The following is a 22,182-nucleotide window of genomic DNA, read 5'->3' as shown; positions in this document are numbered from 1 at the left end:
TATGAATATACCACTACAGGACTGAGCCACAAGGAAACAAAACCTTGCATTCTTGCTCCAATGGGGCCACGGTTGCTCAGTCGTGTTGGAATGCTGCTCTTATGCTGTCTGCTGGGTGGTTCTCATATTCTGTGTCAGCCAAGAAATTCCTAGAAAGTGTGGTCATTGGTTTCAGCAACTTCAGTGATTAAAAACTAAAATCTGCTGATTGTAAGATCTGTACTGGAAACCAATAAGAATACAAAGAAAAGACCATCCTGTTCTTTTAAATTGTTATTTTCTTTAGTTGCAACCTATTGTGTTTACTTATTGTGTGGTGTCTGTTGTTTGATACCCGGTAGAGCATGCTCCAGCTGCTTGATGTATGACCCACGTCAGATTGTAGTGTTGATATACCTACTAGCCACTGCCAATGGACCAGGACCAAGGGTTTTTCCTGGTTCAGACTCAGCAGTACATAACCAGGTGAGATGCTGCTCCGACTGCCTGCTCAGTGGAATGCTCCAATGCTTAGTGGAAGTTTGGGGACTGAGCAGGGAGAGCTGAATGTTCTTGTTTAATTGGATATGAATGCATCGTGCTGTTAAGCAATGGGACGCAAGCAATTGTTTTCCACATGGCCCTGATTTCGCTCATGTCAACGGAGGGAGTCTGGAAGCTGTGCCCACTGACAGGAAGGGAAAATCAGGATCAGATCTGCCATCAGGCTCCTCTTCCAAACTTTCTGGTAGCTGACTGTAGAGAAGGAGGAGCCTAGCAGTAGGTTCTCAGTTCCCATCGAGCACTGAAGACAAGAAGGAGGAAAATTAGCAGAGGGCAGATAATAACAACAGTATAATATTCCTATAAGTGTTCATTCCAATGACATGGTTTTCAGGGGAGTCTGGTTGCAGACTCAATACATTGAGCAGATTGAATTGTTTGTCAGCGAGTTACATATCCCCCACTTTGGAGGGTTAAAACAATTTTCCATTACAACCAAAGTGGAATGAGCAAAGAAACAAAAAATACAAACACAATCCTGACAAAGCAAAAAATAGATTAATGTTTTGGATGTAGACTCGTTATCAACAGCAGAAGAGTGTAGGATCACAGTAAATTATTGGCATTGTTTTGTGGTGTTGTGTCCATTATCCCCACAGGATGAGTTTCCAGATTTCTGCTATAAATCTTTGGAGAAGCAGAAAACTGGTGTTGTGTCCACCCTAACCTCCTTCGTCACAAAGATGGTTGGAAGTTCGGACGGCAAGCTATCCAGGACCACTCTTGTGCACCTCTTGCCAAGTATCTGCAATTGGATTTAAATCCACAATCTTCTGGCACAGAGGTGAGTGTGTTACCACTGAGCCAAGACCAACAGAGTCAAAGACAGGGAAATGTAACAAGGGCTGAAGGTCAATCTGGCATTTTCAAAACAGAGTTTTGTGAATGCAGTCAGGTTCAGCAAAATAGGCTATTCGACCCCTCGATCCCACTCTGCAATTTGTGATTTACCTGATTGTGGCCTCAACTTCACTTTGCTGCCTGTCTCCCATAACCCTTGACTTCCTTGTTGATCACAAGTCAGCCTAACACTGTCTTAAATATATTCAATGACCCTGCTTCCACTGGGGAAGAGGATTCTACATAATTACGGCCTTCTGAGAGAAAGTAATTCTCCTCATTTCGGTCTTAAATGGGAGGTCCCAAACTTTTAAACTATGCTGTCTAATCCCACAGTCCCCCACAAGAGGAACGATCCTCTCAGCATCCACTCTGTCGAGTCCCCAAAGGAGTTTGTATGTTTCAATAATATAGAACATAGAACAGTACAGCACAGAACAGGCCCTTCGGCCCTCGATGTTGTGCCGAGCAATGATCACCCTACTCAAACCCACGTATCCACCCTATACCCGTAACCCAACAACCCCCCCCTTAACCTTACTTTTTAGGACACTACGGGCAATTTAGCATGGCCAATCCACCTAACCCACACATCTTTGGACTGTGGGAAGGAAACCGGAGCATCCCGGAGGAAACCCACGCAAACACGGGGAGGACATGCAGACTCCGCACAGACAGTGACCCAGCCGGGAACTGAACCTGGGACCCTGGAGCTGTGAAGCATTTATGCTAACCACCATGCTACCGTGCTGCCCCTAATATCACCTCTCATTCTTCAAAACGCCAATGGTTATGGCCCAATATGCTTGAAAGGCTGAAGGAAAGTTGGAATGCAGGAGAATAGATTGGAGATACTTTCTTTAATCCTGGAGCCTGACCCAGTGGTTTGTGGAGTGTTGTGTGTCATTATTCTGCAATATTGCGTGAAGACAAATTATGCTGATTGAACTAAGTGATCAAAATTATTGCCCTGTATGTCCACGCGCTGTGAAATAAATACTTAACAATTTGTGTCTGATCTTGTCTTGCCAATCGTTTCTCAGTTCACCTTCCAAAGAAGCACACAGGGTAAAGAGCTCAAATATCCAGTTCAAACTGCAACATATACTTTCAACCCCAGGTTAAACAACCATGTAGTTAAATATTGAATATTATGTAAGTGATCGCCACTGTTTCTGAAATTTTAGAGTAGTGTTGGATATCACAACAATGCAGTTTCTCTTTCTAACCTTGGGTTAGGCACACCTGGGGCCTCTTCCCAGAATGCCATTTCCGCTGAACTGACTGCAGAAACAGGCCGACATTATCTATGCCTATTGATAATTAATTTTTTTAAATTCCAATTAAGGGGCAATTTAGCGTGGCCAATCCACCTACCCTGCACATCTTTGGGTTGTGGGGGTTTAGACCCACGCACACGTGGGGAGAATGTGCAAACTCCACACGGACAGTGACCCGGGGCTGGGATCGAACCCGGGTCCTCGACATCATGAGGCAGCAGTGCGCCACTGACTGTGCCACTGTGCCGCCCATATATGCCTAATATATTTGAGGACAGCTTAGAATGTATTGTATTCTGAAAATCATCGGTTGTTTTTGTTATATTTTTAATTGATGGAACAACTTATGCATTTCTAGCTTAGCATGATAATTCATGATATTCTGAGCTCCCATTCCAACTATGATGAGAAAATATCAATCTGTCCTTGCCATATGCTACATTGCAGCACACCAACATTAAAGCTGAGCATCGGTGAGAAAGGAAGTCACAACAGGGATATGGGATATTTTACTGTCAAGTCCAATTACGTGTTGGCAGCTGATGTGACTGATCGGGAGACTGATGTGTCAAGATACAGCGATCATATCCCATCAAAAACATTTGACAACCAGATGAAAATGCTTTTTTCTTTTGTGGAGAAAACACTAATGCCCAAAAGTATTTCTTTCCAAATTTTTGCAGATTGACATCCATGAAAATTAATAGCTTGCTCAGGAGATCTGAAATGAAATGAAATGAAATGAAAATCGCTTATTGTCACAAGTAGGCTTCAAATGAAGTTACTGTGAAAAGCCACATTCCGGTGCCTGTTCAGGGAGGCTGGTACGGGAATTGAACCGTGCTACTAGCCTGCCTTGGTCTGCTTTCAAAGCCAGCGATTTAGCCCTGTGCTAAACCAGCCCCAACCAATCCCATTAATAACTGGAGACTTATTAGGAAAGAAGGACTTGCATTTATATGTAACCTTTCACAACCTCAGAACATCCAAAGAGCTTCTGAGCCAGTAAGGTACTTTCGAAGTGTGTATTGTGGTAGTGTAGGAAGCATGGCAGCTAATTGCACACACCAGCTCCCACGGCCAGCACTATGGTAATGAACAAATCATCTCTTTTGTCTGGAGAACTCCCTTGGTGTTCTTCAAAATAATGTCATAGGGTCTTTAATGGGCGTCACGGTAGCACAGTGGTTAGCATCGTTGCTTCACAGTGCCAGGGTCCCAGGTTCGATTCCCTGCTTGGGTCACTGCCTGTCCAGAGTCTGCACGTTCTCCCTGTGTCTGTGTGGGTTTCCTCCTTGTTCCTCCCACAAGTCTCGAAAGACGTGCTGTTAGATAATTTGGACATTCAGAATTCTCCCTCTGTGTACCCGAACAGGCGACAGAATGTGGCGACTAGGGGCTTTTCACAGTAACTTCCTTGCAGCATTAATGTAAGCCTACTTGTGACAATAAAGAATATTATTATTCTTATTATTAATGCCTGCACTGAGAAGGAAGATAGGCCTTAGATTAACAACCTATCTGAAAGAAGGTATCTCTGACAATTAACACTCCTTAAGGTCATCCAACCTAATTAATTTGGATTTGGAAGGCCAGTGTTCTGTGATCTGGTTTCTATCATTTGTACTTTTGAATCTGTTTGCCGTACACCAGTAACGGACTTATGTCATGGTTTCCTGCCCTTATGAGTCTGCTGTGAAGCTACAAAGAACTCATGGGTGTTGGGCATCCAAATTAGATTGAAAGCAATTTTAAGAACAAAGTGTGGCGAGCTGCTGGGGTGGAATTATTATAAGTTGAAATACCGCCAAGGGTCGAGAGGTATGCCTAAAAGCCAGGATTGTTTTACAAGATGTAAAATAAATTTACCATTCACGGTCCCAATCCATTTATTATCCAGTCATTGTGTTATCCTTCGAGTAATACAGTTTACAGCAATTGCTGTCGGAAACCACTTGCAAATTGACTCACATTTTTGCAATAAAGGTGAGTGATAACAGTCATAAAATCGTATCTGTTATATTAAATGCATTATTATGCCTCTGTAAATGTCCTTGAAAACATTATAGCTAGTTTTCTGCTTCAAGTACCAGGCATCTGAGCTGTGGTTTCGTTTTCAATTCATTGCCCTAAGCCTCAATTTCCTCTCGCTGGCTCTTATATTTAAGAAGGAGAGTCAATCTCTCAGCCTGCAGCATCAAGAATGGCTGGGGTTCTACGGTTGTGGACCCCAAAGCTGACAAAAAGCAGCAGGTAGAAAGCTTCTGGGCCCTACAACCCTTTTCTACAGCGATAAGCAAAACGAGACCTATATATGATGGTCCATCAGTTTGTGGGCAGCACCCATTTCTCTGCTAGAGGTTTTGAGCTGGTTCAGTACTGTACCAGGAATCGGACCCACCATCCATAGGCACACTTCCCTTCCAGCCCTAACCAACTGATGCTCCGGAAATTTGAGGTGGGAAGCATGGCAACCTCATTGCTCTGGGGAAGATGATGGGGGAGAAAGGTGTTGCAATGCAGAGGTGGTGGGTTGCGGGGGGAGGTGGGGGTGGTCGGGGTATGCTGCACTAGTAGGTTATGAAGGAAAACATAAAACTAGCTTATCACAACATATATGTTAAAACAACGAAGAACAAAATTAAGAACAATACAGCACAGGAACAGGCCCTTTGGCCCTCCAGGCCTGCGCCGATCACGTGTCCTATCTAGACCAACTGCCTGTAACTTCATACCCCGTCTGTTCATGTGCCTATCCAGATAAGTCTTAAAGGTCAATAATGTATCTACCTCAACCACCTCACTTGGCAGTGCTTTCCACACCGCCTTAAAAAAAAAAAATTCCCCCCCCCACATCTCCACTGAACCTATCCCACCCCCCTCACCTTGAACTTGTGCCACTTGTAATTGTCATTTCCGCCCTGGAAAAAGCCTCCCAACTGTTCACCCGATCTATACCTCTAATAATTTTATAAACTTCTATCAGATCGCCCCTCAGCCTCCGTCTCTCTAGGGAGAACAATCCCAGTTTATTCAATCTCTCGTCATAGCTAATACCCTCCATACCAGGCAACATCGTCGTAAACCTTTTCTGTACTCTCTCCAAAACCTCAAAGAAAAGAAAATAAGGAATAAGAAGGGTGCAGTCCTTCTGGTAGTGTGGTAACCGGAATTGGACACAGTTTCTGATGTTTCTAAAGTTAACTCCGTTTTAGGATGGTTGAAACTATAGAACTTCAGAAATATGGAAAATAAACTCCATGATCATTTTTTGCATACAGACAAACTTATGGTTTCACAGAATCATAGAATTTACAGTGTTGAAGGAGGCCATTCGGCCTTCGAGTCCACGCCAGCCCCTGAAAGACCACCCTACCTACGTCCACATCCCCACCCTAACTCGTTACCCAGCAACCCCACCTAACATTTATACACCATGGGACAGTTTAGCGTGACCAATCCACCTAACCCACACATCTTTGGACTGAGGGAGGAAACCGGAGCACCCGTAGGAAACCCACGCAGGCACGGGGAGAACTTGCAGACTCCACACAGACAGTGACCCAAGCCAAGAATAGAATCCGGGTCCCTGATGCTGTGAATCAACAGTGCTAACCACTGTGCTACCGTGCCGCTCCAGGAGCAGGAGTAGGCCTTTGGACTCCATGAGCGTGTTCCACCATTCAGTAACACGGCTGATCTGATTGTGGCCTCAACTGCACATTCTACCTACTCCCGGTATCCTATAACTCTCATCAGTCAAGAATCTATCTACTTCAGCCTGAAAAATATTAATTGATGCCACCCCCACCACTCTCTGAGGAAGAGCGGGTTCCAAAGATGCATAACCCTTTAGAGAAAACATTTCTTCTCATCTGTCTTAAATGGGAGTCCCTTTATTTCTAAACTGTGTCCCCTATTTCTAATCTCTTCATAGGTATAATTTCAGCATCCACTCTTTCAACTTCCTCAAGATCTTGGGTGCAATCAAACGGCACGTTCCGCCTGAAAAGCGGCGCAACGTGGCCAATAGAAGCCGTGAGACCCTGCTCCCGGGGTCTGCCTGGCTTGCAACACCTCGCAAAATCTAAGGCGATCTTGTGAGACGTTGCGATGTGAATCCTGCCCATTGTGGGCAGGATCAACTTTTGGCAAATCAAACAGCTAGTCTCACTTTGATGTGCTTTTTCCGAAGGTCTCCGAGGCATTAGGATCTATCCCATTTCCTTCGGAGACCTCGGGTGTTGTTCAGTACTGGTCTCCACAAACAGGGACCAGATGGAATGGCACTTGTCGGGATCTCCCAGGGGATCGGAGGCCTCAGGTGTGTGCCCTCTAGGCAGGGTGGTACGCTGGCACTGCTGGTGCCACCTGCACATCCTGGCACTGCCACCTGGGTGCTGGCCTGACACTGCCAGGGTGCTCAGGTGGCACTGCCAACTTGAAGGGGCACTGCCAAGGCGCCAAGCTGACATTTTCTGTGTGGCAGCGATTGGGCTGGGGATGCCCTGCGTGGGTGTTTTGGGGGGTGGGGTGGTGGGGGGGGGGGGGGGGGATACAGGGGGGTTGGTGATCCTCCCATAGTGAGTTGGGGTTGAGGGTCGCCTAGGACCTCCAGAGATCAGGATGCCATTTAAAAATGGCGCCCGATCTCTCTCTAAGGGGAGTCTGGCGAGCAGAGCTCCTCAATGCAGAAACGAGACTATGTGCGGCCTCGGCCGCGTGTTTCCCATTGAGGCCCCGTATCTAATCCGAGTGATGTTAGATAGCGTTGTTTCTTGACGCTATGAACGCCGGGAAATACGCGGCTTAACGCACTCGCTATGGGACTTTGTATCCATTTAGTTAAATCGCACCTTTATGTTTCGATGGACCACCACTCAGTCTGCGAAACCCCAATGGATACAGGCCCAACCTATCCAACTTTTCACAAGATAACTTCAAGATGATTACCCCCCCCCCCCAGAGAGTGCGAGGGGTGGGGGAGGGGAGAGTGCGAGGGGTGGGGGAGGGGAGAGTGCGAGGGGTGGGGGAGGGGAGAGTGCAAGGGGTTGGGGAGGGGAGAGTGCGAGGGGTGGGGGAGGGGAGAGTGCGAGGGGTGGGGGAGGGGAGAGTGCGAGGGGTGGGGGAGGGGAGAGTGCGAGGGGTGGGGGAGGGGAGAGTGCGAGGGGTGGGGGAGGGGAGAGTGCGAGGGGTGGGGGAGGGGGAGAGCGCGAGGGGTGGGGGAGGGGAGAGCGCGAGGGATGGGGGAGGGGAGAGCGCGAGGGGTGGGGGAGGGCTGGGGGAGGGGAGAGCGCGAGGGGTGGGGGAGGGGAGAGCGCGAGGGGTGGGGGAGGGGAGAGCGCGAGGGGTGGGGGAGGGCTGGGGGAGGGGAGAGCACGAGGGGTGGGGGAGGGCTGGGGGAGGGGAGTGCGCGAGGGGTGGGGGAGGGCTGGGGGAGGGGAGTGCGCGAGAGGTGGGGGAGGGCTGGGGGAGGGGAGTGCGCGAGGGGTGGGGGAGGGCTAGGGGAGGGGAGTGCGCGAGGGGTGGGGGAGGGCTAGGGGAGGGGAGTGCGCGAGGGGTGGGGGAGGGCTGGGGGAGGGGAGAGTGCGAAGGGTGGGGGAGGGGGGAGTGCGAAGGGTGGGGGAGGGGAGTGTGCGAAGGGTGGGGGAGGGGAGAGTGCGAAGAGTGGGGGAGGGGAGAGTGCGAGGGGTGAGGAGGGGAGAGTGCGAAGGGTGGGGAGGGGAGAGTGCGAAGGGTGGGGGAGGGGAGAGTGCGAAGGGTGGGGGAGGGGAGAGTGCGAGGGGTGGGGAGGGGAGAGTGCGAGGGGTGGGGAGGGGAGAGTGCGAGGGGTGGGGAGGGGAGAGTGCGAGGGGTGGGGAGGGGAGAGTGCGAGGGGTGGGGGAGGGGAGAGTGCGAGGGGGGGAGAGTGCGAGGGGTGGGAGGGGAGAGTGCGAGGGGTGAGGGGGGAGAGTGCGAGGGGTGGGGGAGGGCTGGGGGAGGGGAGAGCGCGAGGGGTGGGGGAGGGCTGGGGAGGGGAGTGCGCGAGGGCTGGGGAGGGGAGTGTGCGAGGGGTGGGGAAGGGCTGGGGGAGGGGAGAGTGCGAAGGGAAGCCAGGGAAGAGATTGCTGAGCCTTTGGCTTTGATTTTTATGTCATCATTGGCTACAGGAATAGTGCCAGAGGACTGGAGGGTAGCAAATGTGGTCCCTTTGTTCAAGAAGGGGAGTAGAGATAACCCCGGTACCTATAGGCCGGTGAGCCTCACGTCTGTTGTGGGTAAGGTCTTGGAGAGGATTATAAAAGATACGATTTATAATCATCTAGATAGGAATAATATGATTAGGGATAGTCAGCATGGTTTTGTGAAGGGTAGGTCATGCCTCACAAACCTTATTGAGTTCTTTGAGAAGGTGACTGAACAGGTAGACGAGGGTAGAGCAGTTGATGTGGTGTATATGGATTTCAGTAAAGCGTTTGATAAGGTTCCCCACGGTCGGCTATTGCAGAAAATACGGAGGCTGGGGATTGAGGGTGATTTAGAGATGTGGATCAGAAATTGGCTAGTTGAAAGAAGACAGAGAGTGGTAGTTGATGGTTAATGTTCAGAATGGAGTTCAGTTACGAGTGGCGTACCACAAGGATCTGTTCTGGGGCCGTTGCTGTTTGTCATTTTTATAAATGACCTAGAGGAGGGCGCAGAAGGATGGGTGAGTAAATTTGCAGACGACACTAAAGTCGGTGGAGTTGTAGACAGTGCGGAAGGATGTTGCAGGTTACAGAGTGACATAGATAAGCTGCAGAGCTGGGCTGAGAGGTGGCAAATGGAGTTTAATGTGGAGAAGTGTGAGGTGATTCACTTTGGAAAGAATAACAGGAATGCGGAATATTTGGCTAATGGTAAAATTCTTGGTAGTGTGGATGAGCAGAGGGATCTCGGTGTCCATGTATATAGATCCCTGAAAGTTGCCACCCAGGTTGATAGGGTTGTGAAGAAGGCCTATGGTGTGTTGGCCTTTATTGGTAGAGGGATTGAGTTCCGGAGCCATGAGGTCATGTTGCAGTTGTACAAAACTCTAGTACGGCCGCATTTGGAGTATTGCGTACAGTTCTGGTCGCCTCATTATAGGAAGGACGTGGAAGCCTTGGAACGGGTGCAGAGGAGATTTACCAGGATGTTGCCTGGTATGGAGGGAAAATCTTATGAAGAAAGGCTGATGGACTTGAGGTTGTTTTCGTTAGAGAGAAGAAAGTTAAGAGGTGACTTAATAGAGGCATACAAAATGATCAGAGGGTTAGATAGGGTGGACAGCGAGAGCCTTCTCCCACGGATGGAGGTGGCTAGCACGAGGGGACATAGCCTTAAATTGAGGGGTAATAGATATAGGACAGAGGTCAGAGGTGGGTTTTTTACGCAAAGAGTGGTGAGGCCGTGGAATGCCCTACCTGCAACAGTAGTGAACTCGCCAACATTGAGGGCATTTAAAAGTTTATTGGATAAGCATATGGATGATAAGGGCATAGTGTAGGTTAGATGGCCTTTAGTTTTTTTCCATGTCGGTGCAACATCGAGGGCCGAAGGGCCTGTACTGCGCTGTATCGTTCTATGTTCTATGTAATACTGCAATTAAGTTACTGTGAAAAGCCCATTCCGCCCACATTCCGGCACCTGTTCAGGTCCACAGAGGGAGAATTCAGAATGTCAAATTCACCAACAGCACGTCTTTTGGGACTTGTAGAAGGAAACCGCAGCACCCGGAGGAAACCCACGCAGACACGGGAGAATGTGCAGAGTCCGCACAAACAGTGATCCAAGCCGGGAATCGAACCTGGGGTCCTGGCGCTGTGAAGCAACAGTGCGAACTACTGTGCTACCGTGCCGCCCTAATATCCGTTAAAGATACATTATTTCAAAGCTGTTTATTTCCAGTATACTGCTTGGTTACTTTGTTTTGCAGGAGATTTTCATTCAAATTTTAAATTCTTGTAATGCGAGCATTGTTAACACGACAGTAATTATTCTCCATCTCTTGTTTCCCTTGCGAAGCAATTATTTTTGAATCGCTGCAATCAGTGTGGTGAAGATAGGTCTGGTGCACTATTTGGTTAGAAGTTCCAAGATCTTCACCCAGTGATGAAGAGTGAAGGCAATACATATCCAACATAGGGTTGATGTGTGACTTGGAGGAGAACGTGGAGGTGGTGGTGTTCTCAGGAATCAGGAATTTGCTACACTTATCCTTCAAGAGCTCATGGGTTTAGAAAATGCTGTCAAAGCAGTCTTACTGCAATGCAGCTAGCAGATGGTACACACTGCAGCCTAGCTGGTGGAGAAGGTGCATGGGATTGGGGGAAAGTGTATTGAGATGGATAAAAACTGGTTGGCAGAAAGGAAACAAAGAGTAGGAATTAACGGTTCCTTTTCAAATTGGTAGGCAGTAACTAGTGGGGTGCCACAGGGATCGGTGCCAGGACCCCAGCTATTCACAATATATATTAGTGATTTGGATGAGGCAACAAAATGTAACATCTCAAAGTTTGCAGATGATACCAAGTTAGGTGGGAGGGTGAACTGTGACGAGAATGCCGTCAGCATGATCTGGACAGGTTAGGTGAGTGGGCAAATCAATGGTAGATGCAGTATAATTTGGAATAATCTGAGGTTATTCACTTTGGAAGCAAAAACAAGAAGGCAGATTACTACCTGAATGGCTGTAAATTGGGAGAGGGGAGTGTGCAGTGGGACCTGGGTGTCCTTGTGCACAAGTTTCTGAAGGTAAGCATGCAGGTGCAGCAGGTGGTAAAGAAGGCAAATGGTATGTTGGCTTTCATTGCGAGAGGGTTTGAGTACAGGAACAGGGATGTACTTTTGCCATTATACAGGGCCTTGGTGAGGCCACACCCAGAATATCGTGTGCAGTTTTGGTCTCCTTTTCATTTTTTTTTAATAAACAATTTTATTGAGGTATTTTTCGGCATTGTAAACAGTTACAGACATCAACAAAAAGAAAGCAAAAAAGGTAAAAATGTGCAAACATCCACGTACAATCAATGCTTCAATCGTACCACACTGCACAGGCCCGCTCCTCTCCCATCGGCACTACCCGCCAATTTATCCCTCCTACTCTACTTTGATCTCCTTTTCTGAGGAAGAATGTTCTTGCTCTCGTGTGTGCAGCGAAGGTTTACCAGACTGATTCCGGGGGTGGCGGGACTGACATATGAGGAGAGATTGACTAGGTTAGGATTGTTTTCACTGGAGTTCAGACGAATGAGGAGGGGAATCTTATAGAGATCTCATAGGACTAGATAAGGTGGATACAGGGAGGATGTTCCCAATGGTGGGTGTGTCCAGAACCAGGGTCACAATCTGAGGATTTGGGGTAGACCATTTAGGAGAGAGATGAGGAGACATTCCTTCAGCCAAAGAGTGGTGAACCTGTGGAATTCATTACCACAGGAGGTTGTTGAGTCTAAGACATTGAATACATTCAAGAGGTGGCTAGATATGGCACTTGAGGCAAATGTGATCAAGAGCTATGGGGAGAAAGCAGAATTAGGCTATCAGCCATGATCATGACGAATGGCGGAGCAGGCTCAATGGGCCAAATGGCCTCCTCCTGCTCCTATCTTCTATTTTTCTATGATGTGCCAATCGAGCAGACCATTCTGCCCTGAATAATGTCGAGCTCCTTGAGTGTTGCAGCTGCATTCACACATGGAAATGGAGAATATTTCATCACACTAATAACTTCTGCCTTCATGGCTCAGGTGATCAGGCTTTGAGTAGTTGGGTGTGAGTCATTCAATGAGAATTCACAACCGATGATAGGAAAAAAAATCAGTGAATGAAAGCCAATACTCTAACGCCAGATAAAGAATGGTTTTGTTACTATCGTTTGCTTTTCCAATCCAATATTCTCACTTGATAATCATCTATTATTTTTCTCCAGAACTTGAGATCCGCCAACACAAAGGTTCCATTGCTCCTGGCGTCGTCCTACTCACCGTTGAAGATCCAGAAACTCGTGTCGGTAGTGGTGGTGCCACCCTCAATGCATTGCTGGTAGCTGCAGAACACCTCAGTGCCAAGGCTGGATATACGGTACACACAGTTGCTTTTGTGGTGATGGCAGGTTGCAGCTTATGGAATCACAGAACCTTACAAGACCATTTGTACCAGTTCTTTGAAAGAGCTATCCAATTAGTCTGACTCCTCCTATTCTTTCCTCATAAGCCTGGCAATTTTTCCATTTAAAATATATGTCTAATTCTCTTTTAAAAGTTATTATTGAATCTGTTTCCCCCACACTTTCAGCACTGCATTCTAGATCGGGGGAAAAAAAATTCTGCTCATCCCCCAGCGTCCCCTGGTTACCTACCTTCCTCCGAGTGGAAAAACCTTCTCTTATTTGCTCTTTCAAAGTCCCTTTATAATTTTGACCACTGCTATTAAACTGTTAGTTTCGCTAGTGGCCCAGTGTTTAAAGCATTGAACAATGTGGTGTTCAGCTGCGTAAACCGGAACCCAGTCTCAACTCCTGGTCTGTTGTATGGGCCTGATTTAGCTCAGTGGGCTAGACAGCCGGTTTGAACAAGGCCAGCAGCATGGGTTCAATTCCCGTACCGGCTGAGAATTCTGAATTCTCCATCTTGTACCCGAACAGGCACCGCCGGAATGTGGCGACTAAGGGCTTTTCACAGTAACTTCATTACAGTGTTAATGTAAGCCTACTTGTGACGATAAAAAGATTATTTGTTTATTTATTTATTTATTTATGTGAGCTGATCTTGGCCAGAGTAATGTCAGTTGCGATACTATGGTTGGCCTCAGTACTTTTAGAATAGTAAAAGGATAAATCGAGACAAAAAAGACTTGCATTTTTACAGAACCTTTCAAGACTTCAAAATGTCCCAAAGCACTTTATAACTAATGAAGTACTTCCCATTGTAATGTAGGAAACAAAGCAGCCTGACTTGAACCTGCCCCCAATTCCCCAGAAGAAAAATTGTCTGATGGTGTATTTTATAGTGAGGAGGTTCTGCTGAATTTGGAATTTCAGAGTTCAAGCCTTGGTGGCGAATATCCAGACTATAGTCACAGGAATTAATTGACGCAAAGGGGCTAAATTATAATTAAAGGTTAAGCCCACCCAGCACTTTATTCTCCTTTCAAGATAACATATTGCGCACTTCAAGCAGAAAACAATTATTCGAGATTTTAAGGCCTTGCTAGCAACTTGGATATCAATTTGCAATCACACCATTATCAGGAATATGCTATAATTAAATTTCTAGAGATTTCAGAGGGACCAAAATTCTGCACATCATCAACAAATCTCAATGATTTAATTAATTTTTTGTGTATACCTCTTACGGTATTGATAAAATGTCGCAGAGAATAGGGCCTGGATTCTCTGAGTCTCCACGTCACAATCGCGCTCGGTGCGGGGGCGGAGAATGGTGCATCAGACCTGCGATCATGTCCAACGCCTTCTCGCGATTCTCTGGGGACCGGAGAATTGCCGCCAATCGTGCGCATGGTCGGGGGCCATTGAAAGAGGCCCCCGCGCCGATTCTCCAACGACAACTGGCCGAGTTCCCACCGGGGTAGTTCACTCATGGTTCCACCCAACAGGGGCTCGGAGCCGCGGCCGCCCTGGTGGGGGGTGGGGAGGGATCCATCATGGAGTGGGGGGGCCTCCAGGACGGCCAGGTTCACGATCGGGGGCCACCAATCAGCGGCCGCATGCGATCTGGGGTGGAGGGGCCTATATTGTCGGTGCCGGCCCGCTGTGTGGGTCCGCCATGGGGTTGGTGCATGCGCGGACCCGCGGCCGGAAGTGCAGGGCCCCGTATCGGCAGCCGGAGCTGCATGGACTACTCAGGGGCCTTGCTGGCCCCCTTCAAAATGGAGAATCACTCTGGAGTTTCTCCAGGAAAGTCCAGACTGATTCGTGCCCGTTAGCTCACGGGCATGGGGACATAGCCCCATTATTGGAGAATTCCGCTCCAGGTGTCTGTAAAATAGTTCTTAAATACTGCAGGATGGAAGAGTTATTTTGAATGGATATCAATAAAATGGCGGGTCTTTAATTGCTTTGAGAAATAAATGAGATCAACAATACCAGCAATATTATAACAAAGATTGTTAGAGCAGATTCTCCCACATACATTTCCACCTCCCGAAGTGCATAGATCCAGTTTCACACTTTGTCCCAACCACATATATTAGAACATGTATACTTAAGGGGTGACCTGATAGAGATCTACAAGATTATGAGGGGCATGGATAGAGTGGATGGGCAGGCACTCTTTCCCAGGGTGGAGGGGTCAGTCACCAGGGAGCATAGGTTTAATGTCCATGGGGAACGGCTGCCTCACGTCATTGAAGACCCAGGTTCAATCGCGGCCCCGGCTCACTGTCCATGTGGAGTTTGCACATTCTCCCCATGTCTGTGCGGGTCTCACCCCCACAACACAAAAAGATGTGCGTGGTAGGTGAATTGGCCACGCTAAATTACCCCTTAATTGGAAAGAAAGTAATTGGGTACTCTAAATCTGCCGGTGCAGACACGATGGGCTGAAGGGCCTCTTTCTGTGCTGTAAAACTGACTGACTAATGTTGGTGCTTAATTCAGTCAAATTTCTTTCCTGTTAGCAGGGATTTTTTTTACAGTGTTTCCAGTCACAGCATGTTCTTTATTTCTGTGGAAACGGAAACTAGATGTCTAAGCCATAGGTGGAATGTTAAAGAGTTCATGTGATGGGCAAAGGATTAGGCCAGGTTAGGTGTGTGCCCAACTGTGGTGGTGTTTTTAGCGGAATAGCCCAGTGATACTCGCTTTCGTGCCTAAAGAATGTCTAGTTGAGCAACACTACAGAAAGCTTCCAATATCTCTGAACCTCAGCAAGAGTCAGCATTGGAATTAGGGGGGAAATTGCACGTAAATTGGAAATAAAATGGCTCATGAAAAATAGTACCAGAATCCCAGTATGCCAACACCAGCTAATGATGGGATTTTGATATGTCTGTGTTGTCAGAAGCGGGACATTCTTCAAATAACTTTCTGTTGAATCACTGGTTATAAAAGATGTTACACTGAACATCAAGACCGATCAATAAGGTTTAAAATCAAATGAAATGTAACATAGACCTTGGAACATGAAATATTAAACACTCTGTGAAAGAGTAAGTTTTTAAAGATGTATTTTGAATTGTGCGTTCAAAAAAACCTGTACAGCGGAATAAAATTGCAACTTTTCATTGTGTCAGCAAATGCTTTGTTAAGGCAGCCCAAGGTGATGACAGGGTTTCTCTGCTACTGCAGTAATCTTTTTAAAAACTGTTTTTCTTCCTGTGATTTCCCCCTCTTATCCATGTTCTTGTGATTCCCGCTGACTTGGCAAAGATTATGAATCAAAGCAGAAACTTCCTGATGTGTGATTAGCTATTTTAAAATTCGCGAGTCAATCTCCTGTGGCACTGCTGTTAAATTGGAAAACACATTTTTTCTTTTTACATGCTGACTTTTTGTTGCGATTTCCCACCAATTCCCTTCTGCCTTTGTCTCCTTAACGGTGAGCAAAATAAAAAGGGTCCGTACCACTGTGTGACACTTTCCTGCAAATCACTCAAAAGCACTTGGAGGATGTTTCATTTCACAGTTTGACTCACGACTCGCACCACACTGCCCCCATCCCCACTTCCTAAAATCTTTTTTTTTAAATAATTTTTATTGAAAAATTTTGAATTTATACAACAACAACAAACCATGATAAAATACCAAAAATAGCAATAATATTAGCAATCATAAACATTCGCCCCACCTCCATGAACAACACAGCATACTAATAACAATGCAAATTAACACAATATTAAGTTACATAATAGAAACTACAATAAGGAACCCCCCCCCCCCCGGTTTGCTGCTGCTATTGACCAAGATACCTATCTTTGAGCCAGGAAGTCCAGAAGAGGCTGCCATCGTTTATAGAACCCTTGTATTGATCCCCTCAGGACAAATTTGACCCTTTCCAATTTTATAAATCCCGCCATGTCACTGATCCAGGTCTCCACACTTGGGGGCCTCGCATCCTTCCACTGCAGCAAGATCCTTCGTCGGGCTACTAGGGACGCAAAGGCCAGGACACCGGCCTCTTTTGCTTCCTGCACTCCCGGCTCTACCGCAACTCCATTTCCTAAAATTTATGATGTCCAAAATGCTGTTTAGTTTAAACTAAAACATTAAAAAATAAAAAAACATTAAATTCATTCACTCCATGATATTCAATATCTTTTTAGAGAGGATGTTGAACTCTCAAAAAAGAAGCTCTTTTGTTCACCTCTATTTTTCAGTTAAGAAGGTAAATGGGAACAACTGTGAGAGAGATATACTTACTAATATCTTTGAGTGACAGAGAGAGACACGGCCACGACAGTCTCACCTCATTCTAATTTGATATGATATTTTGAATTTTTAATGCTTCAATGTTCCACACCTCACCTTTAACCCTGTATCCAATTACTTTTGGGTGATTTGTGAGGAAGTACCATCCTGTGGTCAGATTGTGCAATTACTGGTAATGAATTTACACTGCCAAAGTCATTATAAATGCATACATGGAAATTTATAATTGGCAAAGTTAACTCAAAAACATAAAATAACTTTGAAGTTTTAAAAAAAATCTACGTTAACAGATCTCCTGTGGTGTTGCTCATGGGGATTTTATAAAATGTGGACATTGGTTGAGGTAAGGCTAAAAGATCTGTGGATCAGCACATGTCAATGTAATTCAGTCCCCATTATTCAGTCCCTTTTTTATATAATGCGTTGTTTTAATTGCACATCAAGTTTGACAATTTAAGGCCAAACATTTCACAAATCTGTTTCCATAACACTCTAAACATCTTTGGATTAAATCGACTTTGAATCACTATAACAATCCCTTTGCTTTGGGATAAGAAACAGTTGTACTGAGAACTTCTGACCTTTTTACCATGCCAGAGCTCTAAGAACGAAGATAACCGACTCCAGCCTTTAAAGAGAGAGCCATTGCAGTAATCTCCATACAGTTTAATCCGCTTCAAATGATTGATGTTGAATTTGCTGCACAGATAAATATGTGACTGTTCTGACTGCTTGTTATTGGTTTGAGCTTGAAGTAAAGTTTACTGCTAACATAATAGAATGGAATCTCTTTGAAGTCTACTTTGCTCATAGTCAGCACTACCAGGTTATTCTGGCAAAGGAGAGGAAAAATCAACCAGCCTTTCCTATACCTGATCTCTGCCCAGTGATCCCAAACTGGGGTGTGAATTAGGAGTAGAGGAATGGGTCCAGTTGTGATTTTCTCTCCTAGTTAAGTATCCTGATTAATCCAATTGCCAGGGCACTCAAATGATAATGGATGGTGGGCAGCTGTTAAACACTACCTCTGCAAGAAACTGAGAGGTTACACCTATCAGGAATGATTGAACAAGGCTGGTTCCTTTCTGAAGAGAAAAAGACTGATACAAGTCTTTAAGATTATGAGTAGGCTTTGGGAGGATTTAGAGAAAATGTTTGCACTTAGAAAGAACTAGGGGTCATAAATAAGGAAGTCAGTAATGAATAGAATAATAGGGAATTCAGGAGAAGTTTCTTTATCCAGAGACTGGTTGGAATGTGGAACTCTACCATAGGGAGTACAAAAACAAAATGCAGCAGATACTGGCAATCTAAAATAAAACAAAATGTTGGAAATAACGGGGCAGGTCAGATAACAAGATGCAACCTGAACTGCTAAATATTGCCAGAGTTTTCTGTTTTTATTTACCACAGGAGTTGATGAGGTGAACGACATGGGTGCATTTAAGGGTAAGCATGAAGGAGAAAGAGGAATTTTGATATTAATGAAGAGGGCTGGACAAAGGCTTGTATGAAGAATAAACAACATGGACCTTTTGGGTTTTGTGGCCTGTTTCTGTGCTAAAAGTATTCTAAAATGTCAGTAATCTCAGGAGAGGAGAAGGTGAAAACTCACTAGGTATGGTGGTGCAGTGTTGGGGAAATTAAAATCAAGGGTACAGCCCTTGAAAGTCCTCTTCTGAAGAGACACCATTTTGTTTCAGTCCATTTTGCTCCTTCCCCATTTTTCCTGAAGCAGTGCGAAGGCCAATCGGCCCTCACAGACCCAAAGCCACTTTTGGCATCCCATCCACAGCAAAACAGTAGCAGGAATCAGAATGAAAATGTTGCACCTCAGGAAAGAGCACTGCGAAACTTGGGCTCGGCAAAAATCATTTGCTTTTGAAGCAAAGCTTATAGACAAAGCTTTGACCATTGCTGGTGTCTGTTGTTTTTAAACTTCAATTCATCATGGCACGTCTAGCGCCCCTTCTCAAAAAAAACTAGAGACAGAATTCTCCCAAAAAATGATAAGCACATTTTGAGCAGTAATCACAGTATGTTTCCCGTTGGGTGTTTGTGTGTGATTCGAATTGCAATTCACCCACACTTCGTCATATTTTTGGAGTTTTTTGGGGAGATTCTCACTGAAAAATCCCACACTTAGAATTTTTTCTGGAGCGAGGAACTAAAAACCTAAAGAAGAATTAAAGGCCGACTCCTCCAAGATCGGGGCGCCCTTTTTAAATGTAGCCCAGATCTCAAAGTTAAGTTGAAGGACCCCACACCCTCAACCCTCGGCCCTGGACCGGCAGGGCCCCCCATCACTAAATGTCCGTCTTGCTACACCACCCCCTCCCCCAACTCACCACACAAGCATGAGGGTGACCTGGCCCCACCCCATCTATCCTTGTTGGCATTGGGTCAACGCACATCCCTCCCAAGTGAACATACCCTGCGATGGGGTCGCTGAGGGCCCACTCACTTTTAGGCTCAACCCCCCACCCCCATGAGTCTGCCTCTGCCCCTCCCCCCAACTCCCCACCCTTCATACCCCCCTCATACCCATCCTTCATACTCCGCCACCCACCCTTCATACCCTCCATTCACGGCCCCACCTCTTCAGGCCACTCCCTTCACTCCACCCCCCACACCCCCTTCACCCCCCTCCCCGCTTTATATACCCTGTTCATGGCCAGCTTCACCCACTTCCCTTTCCATGTCCATGACACCCCTTGGGGCCCCCATCTTGGTAGTGCTGTTTGGCAACTTGGCATCGCTGTAGTGTCAACCTGGCATTGGCAGTACCTGCCGGGTCATCACGTCTGGCCTCCGTTGATGGAGACTAGTACTGATTAGCGCTGGCTTCACGCTGTGCCAGTGGGACCGGTGAATCCGAGGAGCCAGGAGACACTGGCTTCGAATGATTTGTGCATATTTAAATGAGTGTTAAGACTCGTTTAAATATGCTCATCTGGATCACGCCCAGAGAGGGCATGATTGCGTCGGGCGCCACGGGTCGGCAGCATCGTGGTCAGTTCAGCTCCCGGCGCAAACCCCATTTACAGACTCTCTCGCTGTCCATCGGGAATAGCGACATCAGCTCCTGGTGCAATGCGGTCAGAGAATTGCACCTTATGTCTCTGGCTTCATAACGTTTGGATTGAAATGCAAGCAATGACCCATGAGACTCTGGTATTGGACTCTCAACTACGTGGCTGTGAATCCAAATACCAGCCATAACTCCCACCTGAATGTATCTTCTATCTTTGAGCACATTTCAACCCAGTCAGTTGTACCATTTAGTGGCAGATTCCAAACCACATCCTGCTGGTCAATCAGAGGCACTGGTATATTGCAAAACCACTAAAAGTACAAAATCAATTAATAAAGGGTGGTAAATTCTAGGCATGTCACAGCTGTCATCACCAGCGGGATATGGTTGAAAGATTCCTCTCTGGAGGCAGCACAAATGAATTATTGAAGCGAGGGGCACTGGAAACAGTCGGTGCTAGAAAATCACAAATATCCTTTGCATCTAAAGGAAAATGGAAAGACAGCAATATTTCAGGTGGTGACTCATTAAGACTCTATTTTTTAAAGGTATCATAAAATTGCCCTATATTTTCCTTCTTGGACAGACCTGCTGCATACTTGCAGCCTCGTTTTTCTTTAATGCAGAGAAGTGAAGCTTTCCAGCTGTGTGTGTTTGCAGGCAGCATTGCTGTGGTTTATCTTTCCATCTCCAATCATTGATTTGCTGCTTTCTTGCTGCATCAAGTCCTCTGGGGCCAATTGCAGCACTGACTGGGGAGCATCAAGGGAAATTGTGCTCCTGAAGTGGCAAGTGATATTGCAGAACACTCTGGTATACTACACACACAGAGCCTGCTGGTCCTTTCAAACAGGCAGTAATTTCAAAGCTGCCAAGGCTCCAATACGTGCTGAAGGACTGTCACCCATTTCTGCTCTAACACTCATCACCAACAAACAGAAATAACTCGCTGAGAATGAAACAAACTGAGAACTCAACCTGTCTGCGTGTATCATATTGATCAACTTGATTTTCCTGAGGCTTAACAGGCGTCGGTAAAGGCTCGACACATCATATCAGAGACATTTTTAAAAATGCATTAAAATGAGAGATAAGATTGCAGTCTTGAAGCTTGGTAGGAGAGGCACCCTTTCCACATGGATCAGTGACATATAAGAAAGGAAAAGATTTGCTTTTTTTTTTGTTACACCTTGCATGACTTCAGGACGTCCTAAAGTGTTTTTCAACCAATGAAGAACTTTTATTGAAGATCGGTCACTGTTGTCATATAGGAAATGCCAATTTGTGTACAGCAAGATCCCATGAACAACAATGACTCAATGACCAGAAAGGAACCCTAAAATTGTCCTTTAAATTTGTGGCAGGCAACCAGAGGTGCTTCAAAACTCAGAAAGCAAGCAGTAATTTTCATTGGTAGTTCTGGCATTCGTATGAAGTAGCTTGTTAACGTAGGTTTTTTCCCCCAGGTTCCACTCTTTTAACAGCAGGGTTTTCCTTCTCACTTGGAAAATGCATCACAACTCAAATTCTGTTCCCTTCCACTTTACTGTCAGCATGATTATGTAAATCTTCACATTCTTTCCCTGTTGTGTCTTCACTGAGTGAAACATCTCTGACGGGGTAGAATACATTGTGAGCAACATGTCAACTAATTCAATAACTTAGTCCTATCTTAGTCGCAGCTGGACAGGTTCTTGTAGGCAATCCCATTTAATGGCAAACAAATTTCACTCTATAGTTTTGTTCAGTTCACATGCTCACTTAAACGGGGCACCTGAGTGAGTGACAACATCCACAACATTTGTGATTACATCCAAAACATTGGTGATTACAATAACAGGCCTCAAATCTGACTTAAGAATACTATCTAAAAAGAAGAGAAAGTATTTAGCACTTTTTATGACCACTGGATGTCAATGAAGTACGTTTGAAATGCGGTCACTGTTGTCATGTAGGAAACATAGCGGTAAATTGCACACAGCCAAGTGATAATAACCAGATAATCTGTTTTGTTGTGATGTTGATTGAAGGATAAGTATTGCCCATGACACCAGGGAAAGATCACCTGCTTTTCTTTCAAGTTGTGGCATGGGATA

General features: G+C 46.0%; 1 protein-coding gene across 3 annotated transcripts in view; it reads left to right on the top strand.

The window, feature by feature from the left end:
• Window positions 1–22,182, top strand: part of LOC119971502 (L-fucose kinase) — a 393,737-nt gene that overhangs the window by 134,121 nt on the left and 237,434 nt on the right. The window contains exon 2 of one of the 3 annotated variants that reach the window (XM_038807110.1): window positions 12,595–12,746. The exons of the other annotated variants lie outside the window; for them this stretch is intronic. Coding sequence (XP_038663038.1) covers window positions 12,595–12,746 — 152 coding nt within the window. The remainder of the gene's footprint in view (window positions 1–12,594; window positions 12,747–22,182) is intronic. 3 annotated transcript variants of the gene reach the window in all.

This window comes from Scyliorhinus canicula, chromosome 9, assembly GCF_902713615.1.
Source record: "Scyliorhinus canicula chromosome 9, sScyCan1.1, whole genome shotgun sequence".
NCBI lineage: Eukaryota > Metazoa > Chordata > Chondrichthyes > Carcharhiniformes > Scyliorhinidae > Scyliorhinus > Scyliorhinus canicula.
The sequence above is the reverse complement of the archived record's forward strand: the minus strand, read 5'-3'. Positions and strand labels throughout refer to the sequence as shown.